The sequence below is a fragment of the Dasypus novemcinctus genome, chromosome 1, assembly GCF_030445035.2.
Source record: "Dasypus novemcinctus isolate mDasNov1 chromosome 1, mDasNov1.1.hap2, whole genome shotgun sequence".
NCBI lineage: Eukaryota > Metazoa > Chordata > Mammalia > Cingulata > Dasypodidae > Dasypus > Dasypus novemcinctus.
In genome coordinates, this window is record NC_080673.1 from 97,118,985 (window position 1) to 97,132,706 (window position 13,722).

The following is a 13,722-nucleotide window of genomic DNA, read 5'->3' on the forward strand; positions in this document are numbered from 1 at the left end:
AAAACAGACTGAAATGTTCAAAGAGAAGAGGAATGGTTCAAAGAACAAGCAGTAAACTTGAAAGAAGGGGTTTTAGTAGCAGAGAAACCACTTTCATTGAGACAACAGCAAAAGGAAAAAATACAGTTGAAAAGAAATAGAAATGTGAAATTCTTGCTAAGGGTTTTCTTCTTGTTAGAGAAACTGCAAGGTACATTTGCTGAGAGTGAGAAGGAAGTTTTGAGGAGAGAATTTTGGACATGCGAACTGACTACAGACATAAATGTAAATGAGAACCTGGTAAAGAGAAATAGTTTAAGAATCACCAAGCTGCACAATTAGGTGGGAATTTGTTTGATTGTTTTTGGCCAGCAGCACTCAGTAGCTTGATTATAGGAGCCCAAAACCTAGAAGGTGGACTGACCCAGTGTAATTATAAAGGAAGTATGATGAAATGACAAAGACAATAAAAAGTGCATAAAGTAAGGGTCAAAGTGTTAGATTATGAGAATCTGAAATTGATAAGAATGAGAAAAAATTCAGCAATGTAAGGAGTAGACATTATTGAAGACAATAATGTGGGAGAGTTGTCAAATAGAAGGTTGCTGTCAGAGACAAAAAATGGGATTTTGACAAGCTCTTCATCTCAAAAATAACTCCTTCCCTAGCCAGGAACACTACCTGAAATTCTATCTTATTATCTTTATTTGGGTGCATCCTATTAAAATAAAAATATGAGCTTGAAATATACCATTCTGTGTTCACTGGATTGTAAGAAAAGAAAAGAAATTTAATACATGAGTAGTGTCTATTCCATAATTATGTAAGTTGTCAATAAATGAAAAGGACATGTATATATTCTAAGAAAGAATACGGAAAACAAATAACATTTAGAAAAATACATAATATACTTTTCATAATAAATAAATACTTCCTGGTCATTAGGAATAAATAGTAAGCATTCACTAAAGATTGTAATTTGTATCACATGTATGCAGCTAAATCAGCTTAGTTCACTATTATCTAAAACATATTAACTTATACACTGAGAACTATACAAGATTGTTCAAGGAAATCAAAGAAGACCTGAATAAATGGAAGACTATTCCTTGTTCATGGATAGGAAGACTGAACATTATTAAGATGTCTATCCTACCAAAGCTGATCTACACATTCAATGCAATCCCAATAAAAATCAACGCAGCCTTCTTTAAGGAACTAGAAAAACTAACTATGAAATTTATTTGGAAAGGAAAGAGACCCCGAATAGCCAAAGACATACTGAAAAAGAAAAACGAAATTGGAGGAATCACACTACCTGACTTCAAAACATACTACAAAGCTACGGTGGTGAAAACAGCATGGTATTGGCATAAGGAGAGACACATAGACCAATGGAATCGAATTGAAAGCTCTGATATAGAACCTCACATATACAGCCACATAATATTCGATAAAGCCACCAAACCCTCTCAACTGGGAGAGAGTGGCCTATTCTACAAATGGTGTCTGGAGAACTGGATAGCCATATGTAGAAGAATGAAAGAGGATTACCATCTCACACCTTATACAAAGATCAACTCAAGATGGATCAAAGACCTAAATATAAGAGCCAAGACCATAAAAACCTTAGAAAGCAGTGTAGGGAAACATCTACAGGACCTTGTAATAGGAAATGGATTTATGAATATCTCACCAAAAGCACGAGCAGCAAAAGAACTAATAGATAAATGGGACTTCCTCAAAATTAAAGCCTTCTGCATCTCAAAGGAGTTTGTCAAGAAAGTAAAAAGGGAGCCCACACAGTGGGAGAAAATATTTGGCAATCATATATCTGATAAGAAACTTATAACTTGCATATATAAAGAACTCCTATATCTTGAAAATAAAAAGATAAACAACCCATTTAAAAAATGGGAAAAAGACTTAAACAGACACTTCTCCGAAGAAGAAATACAAATGGCAAAAAAGCACATGAAAAAATGTTCCAAATCTCTAGCTATCAGGGAAATGCAAATCAAAACTACAATGAGATACCGTCTTACACCCATAAGATTGGCAGCTATGAAGAAAACAGAAGAATACAAGTGCTGGAGAGGATGTGAAGGAAGGGGAACACTCATCCACTGCTGGTGGGAATGCAGAAGGATCCAACCATTCTGGAGGACAGTATGGCGGTTTCTCAAAAAACTAGCCATAGATTTGCCATATGACCCAGCAATACCACTGCTGGGTATATACCCAGCAGAACTGAAAACAAGGACACAAACCGATATATGTACACCAATGTTCATAGCAGCATTGTTCACTATTGCCAAAAGTTGGAATCAACCCAAATGCCCATCAACAGATGAGTGGATCAATAAAATGTGGTATATACACACAATGGAATACTACTCGGCTGTAAGAACAAACACACTACAAACACATGTGATAACATGGATGAATCTTGAGAACCTTATGTTGAGTGAAGCAACCCAGACATTGAAGGACAAATACTAAATGACCTCAATGATATGAAATAACCAAGCTGCCCTAGATAGCAAGAGACTGAACGATAGGCTTACAGGAAATCGGAGGGTGGAGGAAGGATGTGAGCCGATGTCTGCAGGGGTGGAATTTAAGATGAGATGGTGGTAAGTATGAACACAAAGAAGAGATAAAAGGGGGGCAAGGGGTTGCCTTTGGTTGGGGCTTTGCGGGTTTGAGGGTGGCTGGGGAGGGACGGATGGGTAACATTGCCCAAAAGTGGGGGGAGGGAGGGGTAGCATACGAACACAGGAGAGGGTCAGGTGTTGGTGGAGAGTAAAATGCTGAGAAAATCATATCAAAATATAATAAAGAGGGTTACCTGTTTAGAATGCTCGGAGGGGAGGGTCTGATGCAGGACGGGCTCCTGGGGAATGTCTAAATGCTCATTCTGCCAGAGTGGGTGACACCATGGGGTAGAAACCCAAGTAGTGAGAGTGGGGGTGGACCCACATCCTGGGGAGGACTAATGCCATCAAATAGAGGGAACTGTATCCCTCGAGAGAAAGGGTGGCTCCCAGGGCATTGGGGCAGTTGAGCAAGTTAGGCCCTGAACACTATTCCATCTATCTCTGGAAGTGGCTCCTCAGGAAACGGAGGTTGGCTGTCACTGTGGGCACCAAGCTGGAAGGGAAAATGGACGTTAAATGTGTGGAACCAAGGTAAATGGGGGGTAAGAGAGGAGTTTCTTGAGAGTACACAAGGATGGATATAAAACATGTAATATTATACCATAACATATAGGAGATGACAGACTGATAATGTAAACCATAATGTAAAACATAGGATAACTAAGAATGTAAAAAACTGTGTATCCTAAAGTATGCACCATAATGTAAGCACAGATGTCACCTTGTTAGAAAGCTAGTGTCTCAGACTCTGTACATCATGTTAAGTAAATATGATGTGAATAGGGTGTAAGAGTATTGCTGTGGAAGGGAAAAGGTTTTGTGGTGGATGTATGGGAGTGCTGTATATTATATATATGCATTGCTGTGGTCTAGGGCTCCTGTGAAGAGAAGCTGAATAATTAGGGGGAAAAAAAAAAAAAAGAAAAAGATAGGATGTAGAATTTTTTCCAAGTCAACACGTGTTCTTTATCTAACCTTTAAACCCATCGCTATATGCCATTCCCTAGTAAGGAACCCTGACATTATATTGGGCTTCAAATTTCGGGGAGTTCTGGATCACAGAGTGTTTCAACAATGGCAATGGAGGGATACTGGTATGGGATGCCATTGACAGGTGATATATGGCTGACAGGGAGCTGTACAGAACATATGTCCAGGGTGCATGGTAATGTTTGGATATACTCATAGTGGCAACAATTAAAAACCACAGCAGGGGGGGTACTGGGTTCCTGGCCAGTGGTGCTCTGTCGTGGTCCCTAGGGGAGCAGCAACAGTCTCCCAGGTGCAGCGGCGGGGACCGGGAGGGAGTGAGGGTTCAACAGTGAGCCCCTGATGCTAATGACTATGCTTGTGAACTGATAAGCCTAAAATAAGAACAAGGCCTAGAGCAACATTGTGCCTGGGAATTTCCTCCTGTCAGCCTTCATGTTACTCAAATGTGGCCAGTCTCGAAGCCAAACTCAGCATGTAAATTCAATGCCTTCCCCCCAGCGTGGGACATGACACCCGGGGATGAGCCTCCCTGGCACCGAGGGACCACTATCAACTACCAACTGATGATGCAACTGGAAAATGACCTTTTACGGAAGGTTCAATGCGGATCAGTAGAATATCCCTGTCTACATAAAATACCATGACTTTAAAATGCTGTTTGACCTAAAGTAAGGGGGAAATGGAAAGGAGAAATGAGTTTATATGGCTACGAGTTTCTAAAAAAGAGTCTGGAGGCTGGCAGAAGGATTGCCCTCATGCACAACTGAGCAGAGTCAGAGAGACAGATAAAGCAGATACAACCCCCAGATATTGGTTCCTTTGAGGGCTAAAGAGACCCATGGGAGTTATGGTCATGGCCGATGGGGTTAACTACCAGGTCAGATGGCCCCCCTTTGGAAATGGTGTTTATGTGTGATGAATCTGGACTCAGATGGTATCTCCCTTCATAAGACTTTCATGCTAATGTGCTGAAGGTGCAGTTAATGTTGGGGTTTAAGATATACTTAGGGGATTTGAATCTCTGGACTGACAATGTGATAGCCAGGTCCTGAGCCTCAACAGACTCCAGCACCTACAATGTGATTTATTGGACTTACCACACTCAGCTAAGATGGAGTTGAAGAAGGACAACCAGCACACCATGGAGCCTAGAGTGATTACAACTGAAAGTGGGAGGATTGCAACCAGCATCCATGTGGAATCTGAGCCTCCTCTTGACATATAGAGGTGCAATGGACACAACCAATCCAATGTCCACATAGAAGAGGTGGCATTGGATTGGGAAAAGTGGACATGGTGGCTGATGGGTATGGGGAAAGGCAGGAAGAGATGAGAGGTGGAGGCGTCTTTGGGACATGGAGCTGCCCTGGATGGTGCTTCAGAGGCAATCACTGGACATTGTAAATCGTCACAGGGCCCACTGGATGGAATGGGGGAGAGTACGGGCCATGATGTGGACCATTGACTATGAGGTGCAGAGGTGCCCAAAGATGTACTTACCAAATCCAATGGATGTGTCATGATGATGGGAACGAGTGTTGCTGGGGGGGGGGGGGGAAGAGGGGGGGTGGGGGGGTGGGATTGAATGGGACCTCACATATATATTTTTAATGTAATATTATTACAAAGTCAATAAAAATAAAAAATAAAATAATAAAATAAAAAAAATAGTTGGAGACTTCAACACATCACTTCCATCAATAGATAGAACATCTAGACAGAAGATCAATAAGGAGAGAGAGAACTTGAATAATATGATAAATGGACTAAACCTAACAGGCATATACAAAACGTTGCACTGCCAAAAAAGCAGTGCATTCTTCTCAAGTGCACATGGATCATTTTCCAAGTTAGACCACATGGTTGGGTCAGAAAACAACTCTCCATAAATTTTTTAAGTTTGAAATTACACAAAGCATCCTCTCTGACCCTAATGGAATCAAGACGGAAATCAAGAACAGTTGGAGAACTGGAAAATCCAAAATTAGATGGAAGTTAAATAATACACTCTTAAATGATCAGTGGGTCAAAGAAAAAATTGGAAAGGAAATCAATAAATACCTTGAGATGAATTAAAACAAGAACACAACATTTCTAAACTTATGGGATGCAGCAAGGCAGTGCTTAGAGAAATTTATAGCCCTAAGTACTTGGGACTTGGAGTTGTCCTAAATGATATTGCAGGGACAGATGCTGGACATTATATATCCTATCATAACTCACTGAATGTACTGGGGGAGTGTAAACTACAATATAAACTATAATTCATGAGGTGCAGCAGTGCATGTGCCACAATGATGAAAGAGGTTGTTGATGTGGGAGGAGTGGGGTGGGGTGTGGGGTATACAGGAACCTCTTATATTTTTTAATGTAATATTTTTTGTGATCTATGTATCTTTTTTAAAAAGGCAATTAAATTTTTAAAAAATCGAAAAATAAAAAAAATTTTAAAAAATAACAAAAAAAATAAAAATAAAACATATTAACATCAGTGAGAAAAAAATTTTAAAAACAACAACATCAGTAAGGGTAGATGCATGGTCTGTTTCCTGGGATCCATGCACATTTGCTTAGGTGCACACTCACACATACTCTCTGATTTCAAATGCAAGAATATAGGATCTTACCCATCAGAGTCTACTTCTGCTGTGCTGCCATGTCCTCTGCCCTTCTGTTCTTTTCCCCTGTGGCCCAAGTCTGAGGTTTTTGATGTTCCTATAGTAAAAGAAGGAGGATGAGGAAGAACTAGGAAATTAGCTGAGTGGGTTAAGATAAGAGCAGGATTTAGATTCTGGAGCAGCAAGGAGCAGAATTCACCAAATTCTTTTAGGAAGCCCTCTCCTTAGTCCAGCCTCAACCTTCCCATTCTTTAAGATGTAATCTCAGGTCAATCTTTCTCTCTGGCACTTCATTCCATTCTCACACACAAAAAAAATTCTTAGAGAAGTTAACAGAATCCAGTGGGCACAGTATCCCTCCCCTCAATCACACATTCCCATTTTTCTCTCTACCTTTCATATTCTATTACTCTCAATACCTATTACAATGTCAAAAATATTGGTAGACTGCAGATTACATGAGTACAGGATACATATATGACTGCTTCATTGTTACATCCTTAACACCTGGTACAACACTTGGAAGAAAGTAAACTCCATATATGTCTGAGGAATGACTAAGCAATAAATGAACAATGACTAAATATAGAGATTGAATTATGAACCCTGATAAAACCATGTTCCTGATCTTAATCTGCATTCCTATGGATATGAAACCATTTGTAAATACGTCTTTTGATGATGTTATTTTTAGTTAAGGTATAGCCAACTGAATCAGGGAGGTTCTTAATCATATTACTGGAGATCTTAAAAAGAGGAGAAACTGGAAACCAGAAGCCAGAGAAGCCCAGAGAGGAGCCAGAAGCTCTGCGTCAGTGGAACATGAAGAGCAGACCCATGGAGAGAGAGAGATCACCATGTGATGGAGAGCAGAGAAGAAACCAATACAAGCCAATGCCAGAATACTACAGACTCCAGAAAAAAGGCATAGCCTATTGACACCTTGATTTTGGACTTATAGCCTCTGGACCTGTAAACCAATATATTCTTCTTTAAGCCAAGCCCTGTGTGGTATTTGGCATTGCAGCCCAACAAACTAAGACACTACCCTATTGGGATCCAGGGAGAGTCTCTCTATATAAGGTAGATCAAAGAAAGAAAGGGAAGAACTTTCCTCTGAAAGGAAAGGACTTTTTAAATAGCTTTCATTGTACCTATTTCTAATTCTGTCAGCACTGATGGTTTTTGTTTTATCATCTCTATTCCTCTACAATCCCAGTGAAAACAGAACCCAAGGCATATTGCTACCTGGGCAAGTAAAACAACAGTACAAACTAAACCAATTCCTTTACAACTTAGTAATTTTACAACTTTAAATATTTGATCAAAATAAGCTTAGTTCCATAACCATCACACAACCCATTTTGTACTCATGAATAAGTGGTATGTGTCACACAAAGGGATTTTCAAGAAAAAGAATGAGGCTTTCATTTGTGACTCAAGTAATTTCTAAGTGGTAAATTAGCACAAATGAGTGCATTGCCTTTCAAAAAAAGATTTAATTTAGAATTGGGAAGCAAGAAGTGAGAAATCTTTATTAACTTTACCTATGACACAAATTTTCTCAGGAAAGAATAGGAAAATATATTTAATAACTATCATTTTCAGGATATATTTATTTTGAAGCAGGGTTATGTCAACATAATTATTATCAGGTTGCTTCAAACTTATTATATATTCCACTATTTTAGTCATGAAAACTATAAAAGGAAAACACTATTCATCCTAGTCATCTTATGTTCATTTGTGCAATAATCACAGCAGGGTTTTGAAAAGGGAAACTTAAGAACGCATAATGCCCACAAATCACACGCTATTTCCTAGTTAAGCAAATAAAACTTGCTGCACAGATCCATTTAGCCTGAAAATATTTAGATAAAATACACAATAACTACAGGAAAAGATGCTAACATTTTCTGAGGTCTCCTTCCTGCCTGGGGGCATTGAAGAAATCATATTGAAACTACTCATGCCCATAATTACCCTGTAAACTACATTTTAAAAAAAAATCATTTTCACATGAGGTAACTGGGGTTCAAAGAGTTCAACTGTATTCTGGTGGATTCCTGAAAATATGTTTAACCCTTAATCCTTACGGCCTTGCCCCTAAGCAACAAAGAAAAGAGAGCTTCTGCTCTTCAACACTGATTGTAATATCCTTCTAAATGCAGACGGCTTTCTCCAGCTTGTACTCCACAGGGCATTCCAATTCATTTGCTCTCAGCCACAGCTCAGAAGTCACGTCTGTCCGCTGGTCTACGGGGAAACCAGGGTTGCTGCTGCGATTCCTCACCCTTGTTTTCAAGGGTGTGGTCAGTCCCTGGAAAAGAAGGCGCCAACGGTCCGGAATCCCAAAGAGTTTGTATTTAAAGTCGTTGACGGGATACGTTCATCCCAAAGAAATGGAAAAAAAAATTCAAGTCTCCTCGTTATGCTTTAAAAAAACCTACGTTTGGATGGGTGAGGGACAGTGGTTGAAGGCAAGGGGACATTTTTCTGAGGATAGTGATTAAAAGAAGAGGGGGAAAGGGTAGACTTTAGAAATGGGAGCGAGAGGAAAAGGGATCTAAGAAGTGAGGACATAAATTCAGGTGCAGAAAGTTGAATGAAATTCGAAAGGTAGTGAAAAACCAAAGCAAGCGCGCTGCCCTCTGTGGCTACAGCCTGCAGCAGGCTGAAACCATGCACTCTCGCCTCACAGGAGAAAGGGTTTAGTTGATGCAGAAAAGAACAGCCCACAATAAAAGCCTGAGAAGAGAGACCTCAACAAAATACCCTGAAGGTAACAGAAGAAGAAGAACCTTGGAACGATTTTCATCACAGCTGAGAAAGCACAGCCCTTGCCTGTGCACGTCAGGCAGCCGGCTCCAGCTGTGAGGCTGTTTTTAAGAAGCGAATGGATGAAATCGGAAGGGCGGGACACAGGAAAGGAGCGTAACCGTAGTGGGCTAAGGGGTTGGTCAGCCCCGCAGCCCTAGACGTCAACGAAGCTGGGGATTCCAGGACACTATAAAGTGAGTCGCAGCGCCGGAGCCACCGAGATCTGGCGGATGCCCTGGAACTGTGCGCCTGGGAAAGGCCCGAGTTCCCCAAGGGAGACTGCTCTAAGATTTTTCTTCCGGATCTTCTTAAATCCCCAGTCTGCCAGAACAAACTTCTCCGAGAAAGTGCCCCTCCTACTCCCCAACACCTGCTGACTCAAAACACCCCTCAACCTGCAGGAGCTGTACCTCGCCTCCAGGCGGGCTGAAGACCAGCCGGTACCCAGGGACCAGAAGGAAGAAGGAGCTTCAGCGGAGTCGGGTCCGGCCTGCTGCAGGGGCGTGGGGAGTTTGGGCGTTGCAGACCCGAGGCGATGGCCTCTTTCCCAGCCGCCGCGAACTGGACTGACAGCGCGGTAGACGCGGGTGCGGATTCCGGGAACGGGAGTTCCGCGCTCGCGGCAGGAGCGGCGTCGGGCGCCGCCGAGGTCCAGTGGCTGCAGCTGCTGGTTCACGCCGGCAACCTGTCCGCCGCCGCCTCCGCGCTGGGACTGCCGGCCGCGTCCCCAGCGCCTCCGCAGCCGCGCGCCAACCTCACCAACCAGTTCGTGCAGCCTTCCTGGCGCATAGCGCTCTGGTCCCTGGCGTACGGCGTGGTGGTGGCCGTGGCTGTCTTCGGGAACCTCATCGTCATCTGGATCATCCTTGCCCACAAGCGCATGAGGACCGTCACCAACTACTTCCTTGTGAACCTGGCTTTCTCGGATGCTTCCATGGCCGCCTTCAACACTTTGGTAAATTTCATCTACGCCCTTCACAGCGAGTGGTACTTCGGGGCCAACTACTGCCGCTTCCAGAACTTCTTTCCGATCACGGCGGTGTTCGCCAGCATCTACTCGATGACGGCCATCGCCGTGGACAGGTGAGGAGGCCGGAGGAAGGCGGGAGGAGGGCGAGAGGAGCGGAGTCGGGGCGTGAGGTTACAGAAGAAATGCAGACAGGTCTGATGAAAGTGAAGAGTTCTTGGGAAACCAGGTAACTAAGCCACTTGTAGTCCTCAAAGGGCTGGACCAGTTTCTGCCTTCCTGACCGCCTCTACTCCCGTCCCAAACGGAGCCTCATTAAGGTCATGACAGACGGGCTGAAGGTGGACGAGGGAGATAGGAAAATCTGTCATTCCAAGTAGGAAAATCTTAGCCCAGAACATTTAATATTACCAAATTTTCACAAATGAGTTAAACAGTCTATAAAATGTATTTTCACCTTCTTCCCTCGGTCATTTTACCATTCTGGCAGATAAATGAACACTGAGTCACTCTTCACCCTTCCCTCCTCTCTCTGGTATGCTCGACCTCATCCACCACCCATCTCCAGCCCCTTTTCCTTGCTCCAAAGCTAAGGCCTGGCAGCCACAGAAGAACCCCGCATGGGCACAAGCTCTGTCCGAAAGGTTGCTTTGGTTGACAGTTTCTATAATTTCCCGGATTAGGTTTAACTTGCTGTAGTTGGTGGAGGCTTTGAGCTGTGTAAACCTTGTGCCTGAAAGGTTTGCCTCCAATTTTCCAGATGATGGCCAACGTTAAGCCCAAGGAAGAAATATGAGAGAGAGACAGAGACAGAGACAGAGAGAGAGAAATTTCTTTACAGAAAAGCTGTACAGCTGTATAAGACTTCTATATAATGCCTCATTATCTACGGTGGTAATCCTTAGATGCTCAAGCAATTAAGAGGCTGGATAAACCTCAAACTTTGGTTCCCATGTTCAAGTTTTTAAAAATCCTATGTGCATTTGCTTTTTCATATTAAACATATTTATGAAAAGACAATGGTGAATCCCTACGTATTATTGAAAGCTGGGTTTACTTTAAATCAATGTCATACTAAACTCTATTTATACTCCCTGATTTCCGTCTCAGCTTTATGATTGGCAGACTGCTTGGGCGGGGTGTCACTTTAACTTCAAGTCTCATTGTCTTCATCTAGGAAAGAAAAAGAGCACTTATTTCAACATTCACAAAATTGCCTCAAAATAAAATGAAGCTAAATAGTAATTCTTACTATATTCAACTGGTATTTGAAAAAATAAGAAAAACACAAGTTCTTTCTATAACTCCATCCTCTATGTTTAGTGTTTGAAATAGTAAGGTCAGAATCTTTGAGAACATAAATCTAATTTCTGGTGCCAGGCCTAGACAGTCAAATTGTAGAATCAGTGGACAGATTAATCAATCACCACAAAATCACATTTTTTAAATGTGATTTGGAAACTGCCAAATTTCTCTTTCCCCTTTATCACTGATTCTTACTCACATATAATCCTTTCATTCTGCTAGTGATAGAACTGAGCTAAAAGAAGGCACAAAATCATTCCCAAGTTGAGGAATAGGTGAAATTGCCTTGAATCTTGTTCCACCAAGATAGGAGTGAATTCTTCTTTGGTTTAAGCATCTTCTTTTTTGTTGTTTTGTTTTATTTTTGTTATTTTGAGTTTTGTAAGTATGTGCTTTTTAATGTTATGATGGGGAAAACATTAGCACATCATTTTATATAATGCTCAAAATATTAATGAAGTAATATGAAATGCCATGAAAAGTTTAGTGCCTCTGAAATTGGTATTTCAATTTTGAGGAGAGAAAATGTGGTTTTTCAATTTCCTTTGACCATCATTTATAGAAAATCTGAAAATGTCTTGAAGTTTTACTTATAATGCAACGCTTGCATTCACTCACTCCTCTGAAACTGAGTTGAACTTTTCCAGAATACATTGTTCAATCACCAAAACTACAAAACTTATGGAGCATACAATTTTCAATATAATCTAAACACCATGTATTAGTATTGTATATTCGTTATAGTTCATGAGAGACTGCTCTCATATTTGTATTGTTAACTACAATCCAACAGAAGGACAGAGATACTTAAATATATTTTCTACTTAAGGTAGGAGGATACAATTCAATTTATACTAAATGAGGATAGAAAACACTCAATAAGTAAAATACTTGTGTTACAGTTTAAAGATGTGTTCCTTTGTCAATAGGAACTAAAAAGGGGTTATTTAACTTTTATAGTTATTTTAATAAAACATTAATTGTGTAGGAAAATATATTTACTGTGAACATATACTGTTAACTGTCTTCTCAGCTAAATGTGACAGAAGGTCCATGCAACCATAACCGAAAGTATCATAACTCACTGGAACTTCAAGTGTAAGAGAGTATCTTGGAAGTGTCAATCTTGCAAACTTCACTCTATAAAATGACTGCAAATATCACAGAAATAGTTCTTCCAGTCCATGTTTGATAAGACACAAATGGGGAAAGATTCTATAGACTGGTAAACTATGGAGAATTATAATAGTCTGTATAGTCTTTGACTCTAAAAACTACTTAAAATAGATTTTTTCTATTTAAAATCTGTATAGTCTTTGATTCTAAAAATTACTTTAAATACATTTTTTCTTTTTCTGTATATCTTTGTATCATTATCTCTTCAAATAGTAATATTCCTTTAAATCAATTCTAAAAGATATTTTCAGTATCTGAGTTGAGTATGCTTCAGATTGTCTTACTAATAGGGGGTGTATGGAAAAAATATACCAAATGTAAGCTATGGACCATAGTTAGTAGTAATTTTTGATGATGTTCTTTCATAATATGTAACAAATATTCCATAATAATGTAAGGTGTTGGAGGAGGGGTGATGTATGGGAATTCTGCACAATTGTGCATGATTGTTTTGTAAGCTCACAACTTCTCTAATTAAAAAAAAAAAAAAGATCCCCAAGCTTGAAAACAACTTCAGCTTTGACTCAGTTGAATATGGCATTCCTTCAGCTGTAGCAAAATGCTCTCAGACTCTGTGACTTAGAGATTTTAGACCTGTAAAAACTAGGGGAGATTGCTTAATGAACACCTTTATTTTATGAATGGAGATTTTGAAACCAATGGTCACACATCTTGTTGAGTTTACCTTGAAGTGTTTGGTATCCTGCACTGGGAGAATGCTTGCTTTATGTATCACTTACTGTTTTCATAATATTAGTAACCCTACTAAAGATTCAAGCTAACTAGAATTTAGCACTATTGAATACCAAAAATAAGATCAAAATGAGGTCACAGTTTCTGGTCTTACCCTGAAGCAGGCTACCTCTTGCTTTGTTATACATTCTTGCAAAGCTATTTCCTTATTGGTCAAGAAGCCATCTTTCAGTTATTCTGAGGTTCTGACTTGCCTGGAAGATTACTTATCACCACCCCTACACACACACATTTATACACAAACAGTGGAATTATTTTTCATTGAAGGGCCACTTTTCAGTCCACCATGCTCCCCAAATATGTCATTTTAAAATATAACATTTAGATATAATATCTAAAATGTGCTAAGCTTTCCCATGATCATACATTAGAGCCAAGATGAGAACCACTGTAACCTGCTCCAGGACCTTGGGCTCCTTTTCACCTCTACATTATTGTGCCTCCTAAACTG

General features: G+C 40.4%; 1 protein-coding gene across 1 annotated transcript in view; it reads left to right on the plus strand.

The window, feature by feature from the left end:
• The first annotated feature begins 8,459 nt into the window (after positions 1–8,459).
• The window catches only part of TACR3 (tachykinin receptor 3), a 106,258-nt gene continuing 100,995 nt past the window's right edge, over positions 8,460–13,722 (plus strand). Inside the window, exon 1 of the mRNA XM_058294677.2 lies at positions 8,460–10,153. Within this exon, the coding sequence (XP_058150660.1) occupies positions 9,606–10,153 (548 nt within the window). The 5' untranslated portion in view covers positions 8,460–9,605. The remainder of the gene's footprint in view (positions 10,154–13,722) is intronic.